A 12,364-nucleotide genomic window follows, 5' to 3' on the forward strand; every position below is an offset into this window, starting at 1 on the left:
TTCTCTGTTTTCTATTGCAGGAGGACGAACATCAAGAAGGTGGTCCAGCCAGCCATGGGGCCACAATCCTGGAAACTCACCCACTCAACAGCACAATCTCCGGAGTCTACTGGCCACTAGGGTCCAAGCCAGGTGCTGGGAAAAAGGGCCAAAAAGGCCTCAGAGGACTAAGCCATCCAGGCAGGTTGGAAAGAAGTGAGAGACAAACCACCAGGAGCAAGAACAAGAAAGGGGCCATCCTAAATGACAGAAGGAACAATGAGGCACCAACTTGAACCATCGACGCTTTGGGTGGGATTTCTTCTTTTGCTCAACTACTAGTTTCCTTTAGGACCTTCAGGCAAACTACCATTGATGAAACATGTCATTTCAAGGACTAAATAAAGGGATGCTTTAAAAAAAATGAACGCAACTCTAAGAAAAAAATAGAGTTTGTTATTTACATGCTAGTTTAGGATTTTTTTTTTTAAAGATTTTATTTATTTACTCGACAGAGATAGAGACAGACAGCGAGAAAGGGAACACAAGCAGGGGGAGTGGGAGAGGAAGAAGCAGGCTCACAGCGGAGAAGCCTGTTGTGGGGCTCGATCCCATAAGGCCAGGATCACGCCCTGAGCCGAAGGCAGATGCCCAACCGCTGTGCCACCCAGGCGCCCCGCTAGTTTAGGATTTTTAATTTCCAGTTCAAAGAATGTGAAAGCTACAGAGAATTCACAGAAGGGAGGGCAGGAACCACGTATTATTTAGTTCCCCCCACACCTAACACTGTGCCTGGCATACAATGACTACTTCACATACCTTTTTTTTTCAAAGATTTTATTGATTTATTTGACAGAGATAGAGACAGCCAGCGAGAGAGGGAACACAAGCAGGGGGAATGGGAGAGGAAGAAGCAGGCTCATAGTGGAGGAGCCTGATGTGGGGCTCGATCCCATAACGCCGGGATCACGCCCTGAGCCGAAGGCAGACGCTTAACCGCTGTGCCACCCAGGCGCCCCCACATACCCTTTTTTAAACAGCTTTATAGAGGTATAGCCAACATGTAATACACTACGTAACTTCCAAAGTTGTGACATATATATGAGCCCGTGAAACTATCACCATAATCAAGATTTTGAACACATCCATCGCCCCCAAACATTTACTCAAGCCCTTTCCAAATTCTTTCCTCACATCCGATCCTCATTCCTCTGCCTTCCATCACCTTAGGTCCCCGTCAGCAGTAAGAGTTCCAGTTCATCCACATCCTCACCAGCACATGGTGTGGTTGAAATCTCCTTAATTGGAGCTATTCTAGAGTTATGTAGTGATATCTTACCGTGGTTTTAATTTGCATTCTCTCCATGATTAATGATGTTCAACAGCCTCATGTGCTTATTCCCTGTCCATATAACTTCTTTGCTCAAATTGTTTGTTTGTTTTTAATTGGGTTGTTTTCTTCTTATTATTGAGCTTTGAGAATCCTTTCGATATCCCGGATACAAGTCCTTTCTTACAGATATATGATTTGCAAGTATTTTCTCCCAGTCTGTGTCTTATCTATTCATTCTCTTGTCAAAATCGCTCAAAGAGCAGAAGGTTTTGATTTTGAAAAAGCCCCACTTAATCAAATTTTTCTTTTATTGATCATGATTTTGTTATTGTCCTAAGAAATCTTGGCCCAATCCAAAGAAACATCGGGTGTAACAGACCTGGTTGTTGCCTTGATGTTAGGAATGTTTACGCTGATGTATAAAAAGTTACAAAGATTTTCTACTGTCTTTGTCTGGAAGTTCCATGGCTTTAAGGCTTTGCATTTAGGCCTGTGATGAATTCTGAGTGAGTTTTTGAATGCCAGATGTATGAAGTACGGATTAAAGTTTGGAGTTGGTTGTTCTGCATGGGGATATCCCATTGTTCCAGCATCGTTTGTTGAAAAGACTATCCATTCTCCAGCAGACTATGTTCTTTGCACCTTTGCCAGAATTGCACACAATTCTGATCAAAAAGCAGAATACTCACAGAAGGCCTTCATTAACAGCTACTAAAACATAAAACATGCATACTCCTAGAGGTAACAATTCCAGGGCTGCTAGTCCCGTGTAAAGAAATACAAGTGCAAGTAGGTAAGGACCTGCCCAGGGAGTTATAACAGCATTATCTAGGAGGCAGGAGAACAACAAAAGAACACAGACATGCCCCAGATATGCCCTGATGGAGAAAGGACTGAACAAATTGTGGTCTAACTCTACCGCAAATTCTATGCAGATACTAAAAGGAACGAGTTGGAGCTATGTTAGAGTAGTTCTCCCTTATCCATGGGGAATATGATCCAAGAACCCCAGTGGATGTCTGAAACCACAAATAGTAGCAAACTCTACATATGCTCTGTTTTTTCCTATTCATACATGCCTGTGGTAAACTTTAGTTAGGCACAGTAAGAGATTAACAATAACTGATGATAATTATAACAATATACTGTCATAGAAGTTCAGTGAATGTGGTCTCTCTCTGTCTCTCAAAATATCTTATTATATTGTATTCATCTTTCTTCTTGTAATAAGGTGAAGGATGTAGGCATTGTCATGTAACCTTTGGCTACTACTGACCTTCTAATGATCTGTCAGAAGAAGGATCATGTGTTTCTGAACTGTATAGTTGACTGCAAGTAATTTAAACCATGCAAAGCAGAATCATGGAGAAGGGGGGGGGGGCACTGTACTGACCAGAAGAGATACCTAGGAAACACTTTGGAAAGTGAAAAAAACAAATGCAAAATAATACATATATAGTATGATTATATTACTGAAATACATGATAAAGACCTAAATTTGCCTCTATATATTTGTATATGTTTGCACAAAGCTGGAGAAAGTTGTGGAAAAATCACGACCAGACAGATCATATGAGTTTCCTTCACGGGTAGAACTGGGAACAGAGAAAGGGACAAGCTTATTAACTGAGCATACTTCCCAGCTGTCTGATTTCTTACCTTGTTGCCCTAAGCAGCTATTGCTTTGCAATTTTTCAATCAGATTAAGTGTAAAATAGTAGCCATGACATGAAGCAGATACGCCATTCCATTTCACATCCGCACTACCATTTGGGGGAAAAGAAATTCCCATTGTGTTTTTTGGTTTTTGGTTTATTTGTTTGTTTTTGTGACTGGTTCAAGTACTCAAAAGAAAATTCTAAAGTAAGTGTTATATGGACTGAACTATGTCTCTCCAAAAATTCATATGCTGAAATCCTAAACCCAATACCTCAGAATGTGGCCTTACCTAGAAACAGGCTCAGAGGAGGGTGGGTCCCTGATCCAAGATGGCCAGTGTCCTTCTAAAAAGACACCCCAGGGAGGACGCCGCGTGCCAACCAGCAACCATGCCACAAGCCAAGGGACAGCTAAGATTTCCAGAAAACCACCAGAAGCGAGGAGGGAGGCATGGAACAGATTCTCCCTCACCGCCTCCGAAGGAACCCACCCTGCCGACATCTTGATTTCGGACTTCCGGCCTGCGGATCTGGGAGACCACAAACTTCCGTGGCCGAGGCGCCCAGCCTGTGGTGCTTTGTGACGGCGCCCACAGCACTATAAGCTACCGAGAATCTATGCCCGACACAAACCGGCCACCCCTCAGCACCGCAGCCCCACGGCCCCCCGCGGTCCCCAGGGAATATCCACAGCGCACTCAGAGAGGAAACGGGGGGCGCCACGATGCCCCAGCCCGGGTGGCTCGTACCCCGGGACGTCGCACACACCTGGGCAGAAGCCAGCGGTTCCTGACTGGAAAGGCATCAAAGCAGGCAGCGGGAAGACGGGGCGACGCCATCTGTGGGTTTATCCTCAGAGCCACAATTACGAAGCAGCAGCAGCTGTGAGGCAAGGACCCGTCACGAAGGGATCAGGACAGGTCTGTTCTCGCAGAAGGATGACAGTTAAGGCGCCGCTTCCTCCCGGCAGCTCTGCGTTCCGCCTGCCGCGTTCACTCCTTCTCAGAGGAGAACGAAAGGGGAGACGGCTCTTCCTCACCCGGCAGCCCTGCACTAACGCCGGCGCCCGGCCCTCCCTGCCTCTGCCGCAGGGGCTGTCGCGTGGACAAGAGGCGCCGGGCGGGAAAACAAGTGTGACGACTCCTCCGGACGTCGGCTTTTTGTCTTCAGAGTGAGTTCCGCAACAGGAAGAGGTTCTTCGTTAAGATAATTTATACCGTTACCAAGTGAAAAAAGGAAAACGAAACAAAATACCCAACCAGATGCAAATAAGCAACCAGACCATCATCTGGGGGGGGGGGGGTGGGGGGGNATCTAAAGTCAACCCACCCTTGTCCCCGTTGGGGAGCTACCCAGAGACCCTGCAGAGACTCTGACAACCCGGACTGTGTTGAGGATAAAACCCTAGGCTTCCTTGGTCTCCGCCTGCCTGGAAAAGAATCCCTGAGATCGCCTCAAAGCAAACATCTTCACATCCCATAATTTTAATGACCAAAGTTAACTACCTCTTGAAGTACATTTACTATATTTTCCAGAGGCGCTCCCTTTAGCAACACAAACCCCATTTGCCGCCGTTCCTAGGATGTTGACCAAATAAGATGAGGGAGAAAGAAGCAGTGATTTAGTTGTTTTATAATGTCTGTTTTCATTTTCTCTGAATCCACTGTAAATAAATTCACACACTCAGTATAAAAAGAGCACGCTATAGAGACACGTTCATTTTGCCTGTTTATGAAAGTCAGGCACACCTAGGCTTCCAGAAATACAGAGAATGTGGTAAAAGCAATATGGTTTCATTAGTGCATTAGTTCACTAGCGCTGCTATGCCAAATTACCACAGATGGGGCAGCTGCAAACAATAGAAATGTATTCTCTCATAGTTCTGGAGTCTGAAAGTCCCAAATCAAGATGTCGGCAGGGCTGTGCTCCCTGCAAAGGCTCTAAGGAAGAACCCTCCCTCGATTCTTTCTTCTAGCTTGTGGTGGCTGCCAGCAACCCCGGCATTCCCTGGCTTGTGGAAGCCTAACTCGATTCTCTGCCTCTGTCTTCCCAAGGCTTTCCTTCCTGTGCTTCCTCTGTGCCTTCAAATCTCTCCTTAGAAGGCCACCCATCAGTGGATTTGGGGCTCCCCTAATCCAGACTGACTCAACTCGATTACATCTGCACAGACCCTATTTTCAAACAAGGCAACATTCCCAGGTAGCAGGGTTAGGACTTCAGCATATGTTTGGCGGGAGGGGGAAGGTGTTGACACAACTCAACCCATAGCAATGAGTAGGACAGGGGACCAGGGTTTGAGTCTGCACCTGGGTCCCTCAGTAAGGGCATCAGTTAAGAAGGCCGAAGAGGCAAGTAATGAAAGACTCGATGAGCATCTAAACTTCAACAAGCAGAAGGAGGTGGTGTTTTCCTCGCTGCTAAAACCTCCCTTATCAAAGCAAGACCACCGTGGCAGCCACTGAGGGAAGAGGAAGGAGCTCTGGGCCATCAGGCATGGGAGAGAAGACCTCAGAAAGATGAGGACCTCAAGTGGCACCAGCATTGGGGGAGAGAGCTCCCCAAGACTTTGGAAGCACTGAAATAGGCCCAAGGCACAAAGCCGGTCTGTGTCTGATTCCTGACACTGTCCTCTTCGAGTTCTTGGCCTGAGGGTTGGGACCTGGGGAATACTCTGAGGCTGTGTCACTGCTTGGCAGCTAAATTGGGATCAAAACTCCTTTTAAAGTTAACATAAAATGATAGTAACTAATTCCACTAGACTCCAAGGAGGTCTTTGGACAACGACCTCAACTATTTCTTCATGCTGTACTTAAACAAAGCCTCCGTTGAGATTTGGGCAGGGGGCAGAGTGAAGCACACTGCAGTGTTACTGAGTGTTTCTGTACTACCTTTATTTGCTGACCACTAACGACTCCCTGCATTGCTGCTATTCACTATTTGTGGAATCGAACAGCCCTGTGGAACAGAGCCTGTTTCCCCAGTCTGTCCGGGACTGACTCTTCCAGGACCCAATTTACAGGATTAATTTACATACTCAGATGGGAGTCAGTGCCAGGGGAGGAGGGAGGAGAGAGCCAATCTGGAACATCAAACAAAATGCAAAAGTTGCCCAACACCCCAAGATAACCCAGTACAGTCAACATTAAACAGCCCAATTAGGCAATGGGTAACCAAGGGGCAGAGCTGTTTCCAAGGCTGGCATTTTGCAAGTCACTTGGTGGAGATTTCGCTGACAAACTCAGAGAAAGATCCAATGATGTAAGATAGCATCCTGCTTCTGAAAGACTCCAAAGTAATGATCACTGCAAGTTTCTTTATAAACGATAAACCCCAAGGCTTTGTACTTACTCATCTAAGAGGGATGAAAGAATGGCAAAATCTAGAATCGATTTGGTGAGAAATCTGTGCCTCACTAAGCGTACCTACCACTTATTTCCAAGCAATTGTTCCTGAACTCCCCAACCTCCTTCCTCCCTTCCCCCCGTTTTGGTCCAAATGTGGTAGGACTGCAGACAAGATCAGGCTTGATTACCAGCCTTCAAGGTCTCTAGTCTGGATAAATGCCATGAGCTCCAGTTGAATGGCAATTGGGAATTTCAGCTAAAGTACGACATAGCCGCTTACTTCCCCTGGAGGTGTGAGCCACCCAAAGAGGGTAGCCTTTGTCGGCACGGGCAACAATACCACTTCAACAAGAAAGATGAAAGCAGCCACTGGGACCACCACTGCTATAATTCTAGTTATTAGTAACAAGAGCCCCAGCATGTGTACGGCATTGTCTTATCCTTGTGCACTACAGAGAAGTGGTTAAGAAGTAGGTTCTGAAGCTAGAACACCTGGCTCTGATTCCAGCTCCACTCATTTCTAGCTGTCCAACCCTGACCAAATCATTTAATATCTTTGGCTGTCAGGTTTTGGTTTTTTTTTTCTTTCACTATAAAATGGTGATAAAAGTAGCTATGGAAGATAAATGAACTAGATAATTCAAATAAAAGTCCTTAGTGGAGTGTCACACACACAGCGCGTGCTCTATAACAATGGGCCACTGTCATTACCTTCCTTAATCTGTGTTCCTTTTGTCAATTTGGTCAGCCTGAAAAAGTGTCATATTTGCCAAAGTCTTCTCTCTGCCCGGTGGGCCTGGTCTAATGGTCTCCAGCTGACGCTGTAAAGGGTTCTTCCATCATTTCTCAGGGGAAAAGTAAAAGGGGCATAATAATAGAGAAACAAGTCTAGAACAATCCCCAGTCCAAGCGAAGGTGAAATCTACCAGCTAAGGCAAGGCAGAGAAAGCGTAAGGTAATCCTGTGGAACAAAGTACTCTTACCTAAAATCTCCAAAGTTTTAGTTCCCGTAAAACTTAAGTTTTGTTTACTTGAACTTTTTTGCCAGCCCAGAGTTTCACCAGAAACCAAAGAAGGCAGGATCTGGTCTGCTCCCTACCCTCCCTCATTTCATCCCATTTTGAAGGTGCTCATGCTTGGCCACTGAACAAAATGAGAATAAAAAGGAGAGTGGTGAGTGCAAGAGAATGATCCAGGCTGAGAAGCCAAAAGCCAGCTTTATGGATTGAACTTCTGCATTTTCTGGATCTGCCGTGGAAAAATTTCATCTCCAGGAAGACAGGCAAATGATTAAATTGGAACCTTTATAGAATCCCTCATAAGGGGCACCTGGGTGGCGCAGTCGGTCATGTCTCTGACTCTTGGTTTGAGTTCAGGTCATGATCTCAGGGTTGTGAGTTTGAGCCCCGCATTGGGCTCTGTGCTCGGCACAGAATCTGCTTGAGATTCTCTCCCTCTGCCTCTCCTGCTCATTCTCTCTCTCTGTCCCTCTCTCTCTCTCCCTTTCTCACTCTCCCTCAGATAAATAAATAAATCTTAAAAAAAAAAAAACCTCATAAGAAAACAGTTACATCTCATACACCTTCCTACCATCACGTTCCACTCCATCCTTATAAGAACCACACCTCAGGCAAGGATCTGTTGGCCTCCTTTGTCTCAAACTCAGCTTCCATTCATTTTTCTCTTGTTCTCCTCCTTTCCTGGCCTGCAGAAAAATGTATCTGGGAGCTCACTGAAGACATATGCTCCAGGGAAATACAAGCTTCTATGGCTAATGTCTCCTCATTCTTGTATGGATGAATCTGTCATTTCTAACAGATTCTCCTCTACCCAAGAATTAAGACAATTAGGAAACCCATGCAAATTTTAAAATACCAAGGCCAGAAGTAATCTCATCTCTATGTTAAAAAAACCAATACATAGCCTTTTTCTACTGCAAAGTCCCCTTCACTTTTCTGAGAAAAGCCTGTTTCAAATCTGCTGCTTTAAAAATTTATAACTCTCCCGAGTCCCTCCAAGAAAAAAAAAAGTCCGCTGTGTGGTACAGAAGGTGAAAAGGGAAGAGCTCATATTTATTCATTTTTAAAAGTTGAGGTGGTAATTTAAATCTTCACATCCCTTTTGATCCTATTATATTTTTAATGGCAGAAGCTCTCAGCCAGGGCTCGAGTGGGATGCAGCTGAAGTTTTAACATTCAGGGGAGCAGATGAACTTGCCGCGGGGTGTGTGACTGAATGAGAAATGATCCAGCTCAGCGCTGCTCGGGGCAACAGGTCGGTTCGCCCCGGCTGGATTTGGGTCAAGCAGCTACACCTCAAATCGGGAAACATCAGCATCATTTTGTTTGGCAAAGAAGTGACTATTGATAGTGATAATCAAACCCGATCAAAGATGTCATTTCCCGAGCAAAAAAGGCTGGTTGCCAGCCCCAAATTAGCTAGAGAGTGACTGTCTGGCCTGAGCCAGGTTCTGCCACGCTCCCAGGGCCACAGACCCTTTGAAGGGGCATCATCTAGCAGGAACTCATAAAATCAATTAAGAAAAGATGCCATTCTTTTCTTCCCTTGCCTCTTTTGTTTCTAGGTATTTGTACAATAAATTGGCTCCTGAGTCCTTAGTCCTATTAGGAAGCTCTGGGAATTCTTCCTTGAAGGATTTTCTGCACTCCAGCTCATCTAAATTGAAGTCTTGCATTAAAAATTGATGAAGAAAAAAAAATTAATGAGGTTGTAGGAGAAGGTTAGGATTTGTGTAAGAAGGGTGGGGCTGTAACTCCATTCAGGAGTGGGACTTATCATTTATTTCCCCATTGAACACAATTTCCATCACCATCTCCATGGCCACAGAATCAGGGCAAGATAAAGCATCCCATTCACTAAAGAATCGGAAACCAACGTTCCTATATGGTAGTGCCTTGAGGGCAAGAAGGGGAAGAAAAAATCCCAGACAGCAAACAGAGACCGTGACAAACATAACCACAAGGAATGTAAATAAAATATTATTACACGCAGCTCACTCACCACCTCACCCTCAACAACTCCCTCCCCCAGAAACGAAAAGTAAAAGCATACAAATTGTGTGTTTTGAAAGAAGAGTTGAGCTGCTATTTGGAAAGAAGCCACAACTATGAAGATTTTTTTCTCCATTTGGCTCACTTCTATAATAGCAAGACTTGAGCCGAACCTTTTAAAAGAGAACCGGGCTTGTTGACTAATTTAAATTGGGGGAGCACGAAGCTGAGCCTCATGTAGGGAAGAACCTTCCAACAGGGATTTGATCTTCCTCAGTGATAAGACATGTTTACCTGAGCTTTCAAAAGCCCAAACCCCGGCTCTTTCAACATGACACTTCAAAATGAAGTAAATGCGTTGCAAGCGCAAACTGTAATAAACCAGACTCGTGCCAAACACACATGTGTACATTTCACAGAGGAGCCAGAACGACATTTCTAGTAAAGGAACGATTGCCATGCGGAACGCAAGCCAGAGCTCTCGCCTGCCAAGGGTCACGTGCTCCGAAGCACACAGGAGTCCTTAAACGAAACAGGCCAGTAGAAATAACTTCAAGAGACAAAAATCCACAAACTTTGCAGGGGCACAGAGCTCCAGGCCAGAAAAGCCACCTCAAGGAACTCTGGCCTCATCTTTCTAAGGACTTCTAAGAGCTACCCTCCACCCCGCTCAGTCACCCCTACCTTTAGAATAGAAGCCATGCCCTGAACCGAAGGGGGGTTCAAATGCACAATTGATAACTGGTGTCACAACCAAAACACATTCACTTACCTTTGGTCAATCATTCAGAGTTCGATGTGATACTCTATTACCAGGACGAGGAGGTTAGAGGTTGGTCACCCACCACCTTGCCCGCAAGGCTACAAGTCCCTTTTTTTTGTTTATTTTGTTTGAGACCCTGGGGGACTGGCCTGGAGTCCTGGGTTCTGTTAATATGCACCCACTCCCCACAAATCCACAGGGCCACGGAGGCTTAGACATGGGATAGGGGGCATCTGATTCTGCTAAATGCAATGCCCTCTGCAGGTTAATCCTCAGTATGAGAATTCCCAGGCAAAGGGTTAGCCTCTCCCAACATCTAAGAACAGTCTGCATTCTGCATTTGGAGCTTTGCATTTTCACTGAGAAACCTCCCAGATCCTAAGTCTTCAGACCCACTCAGCCTCCAATGGTGCTGTATTTTACCACTTAAACACTTCTTCAAAGTTTACTACGAAACAATGTGGCTCCGAGCCTGCCAAAAGTTTCACTGCAGGATTCAGTGGATTTCATCTGGCAGAGTAGCTGCCCCCTCTCTTGAGAATATTGGGGAACAAAAGGCAGTCATCAAACCTTGCAGTCTGGGCAATTCCAGGGTCCCAAGCGTCACTGGAGGAGCTCCTTTCAGTAAACATTCCTTTTTCTCATTTTGACCCCCTTCCCAACACCCTGTTCAGAATCCAAATTAAAGGCAATCTATCATTTCAGTGGACAGCTTTGAAAAACTTTTGATGGGATGACCCAGAGCATAAGTATTCCTGGTTGAACTTAACTTTTGATTTTCAAAATACCTGGGGGAGCTGAAGTTCAGGGAAGATGAAAAGAGAGCACCAACAAGTAGGAAAATAAAATAAAATAAAATAAAATAAAATAAAATAAAATAAAATAAAAGGCATACCATGACCAAAGTAAGTTTGATATTTCTAAATTATACTGGTAATGGAAGCTTTCACAAATCATTTGTTCTGTCTTTCATGGAGACAAAAAAGAAGAAGAAATCTGGATGCAAAAACCCTAACCCCAGACCAGTAAATTGTGTCAGTGGAATGCAATCTAAAATTACTGGTCAGAACGTGCAATCTTACATCTATCAACACGCACACAAACACCCCAAGACAAAAGTTGTAACGCCCGAAGCGATGCATTTGTCAATTTATCACCCCCTCGCCCCCGTCGGGTGCCTGGCGCTGGGTAAGCTGACAGCATCATGTTCTTAACCATGCGTCTCACACGACCGCTCTGGGTAAATCCCCGCCAAGTGGGCAGAGGCGCCCCCTCGGCTCCTCCGGCCGGGGCACCTCCTCCTCCAGGCTGGCCCCCGGCCGTGCGGGTGCCCCTTACCTGCAGGCGCTCGGTGGCCGGCTGCCACATCTTCCAGCCGGGGTTTGGCAAAGGAAACGCTGACGAGACTCTCAGTCGCGCCGGGGGTCAAGGGTCTGCGGTCCCGCTTTACATCTGGGGTCGGTGTCCGCTGGAGGTCCGTCCCGGAGCGAGCGGCCGCGGCGGGGTGGGCGCTGGGGGCCGCGAGCAGAGGAGGCGGCGCCGCGCTCGGCTGCCGGCAACTTGTGGGCACGGCCGCGCGCCGGCTGTCCTGGCGCAGCTGCGAGAGGACTGCGCAGCTCCGCCCGGGCCCGCTAGCGCACGGCGGTGGCGGCCGCCGCCCGGACCTGCGCGCTCTGAGCATGCCCGGGGCCGGCGCCCGCCCGAGAGCCAGCACCCCGGGCCCCCAGATCCCGCCGCGAGAGCGGGGAGGCCAGAGCCAGCGGCCCTGCCCCCGCCCCCGCGGGAGCCCCGGGCAGGACGGGGTCCGGGAGAGGGGACCGACTGGCTGGGGAGGGCAGAGCCTGGAGCGCGGGGGCTTCGGTTGAACAGTGGGGAGCTCTGAATCGCCTGCGACCTGCCAGGCGCTGTGCTGAGCGACAGACTTTCCATTCATTCTTCCTGGTCGAGTTAACTGAGCAGCTATTATGTTCCAGCCCCATGCTGGGTTCTGAGGGTTACAGAAGCGCAGAACAGAAGACAGGAGAATGTTCCTCCTCTCCCTGAGCTTTCATTCGAGTTGGGACGCCGGTCAATGACCCAGAAGATACGTGAAGGGGTACTGGGTCAGGTGGCGACAAATGTTAGGGAGAAAATAAAACAGGACTGATGAGGGAAGAAGGGGAGAGGGGAGCTTCTTTAGATTGGGACCCTGGAAATGTCTGAAGCAAGACCCAAGACGTACACAGAGAGAGCTGGCATGCTGGGCAGAGGAATAGGGTGCCTATACCCGGGTGAGG

The 12,364-nt window shown here is 46.9% G+C and overlaps 1 protein-coding gene across 3 annotated transcripts in view; it reads right to left on the minus strand.

Annotated features, from left to right (window-relative positions):
* PID1 (phosphotyrosine interaction domain containing 1) overlaps positions 1-11,740 on the minus strand; it is a 225,994-nt gene extending 214,254 nt beyond the window's left edge. For 2 of the 3 annotated variants that reach the window (XM_034655312.1, XM_034655310.1), the window contains exon 1: positions 11,427-11,740. In XM_034655312.1, the coding sequence (XP_034511203.1) occupies positions 11,427-11,456 (30 nt within the window). In that variant the 5' untranslated portion in view covers positions 11,457-11,740. Of the gene's footprint in view, positions 1-3,738; positions 4,180-11,426 lie in introns of those variants that run through there. The other variant, XM_019797754.2, reaches the window with a different exon arrangement.
* Between the last annotated feature and the right edge of the window lie 624 nt (positions 11,741-12,364).

This window comes from Ailuropoda melanoleuca, chromosome 2 (assembly GCF_002007445.2).
Source record: "Ailuropoda melanoleuca isolate Jingjing chromosome 2, ASM200744v2, whole genome shotgun sequence".
Lineage (NCBI taxonomy): Eukaryota > Metazoa > Chordata > Mammalia > Carnivora > Ursidae > Ailuropoda > Ailuropoda melanoleuca.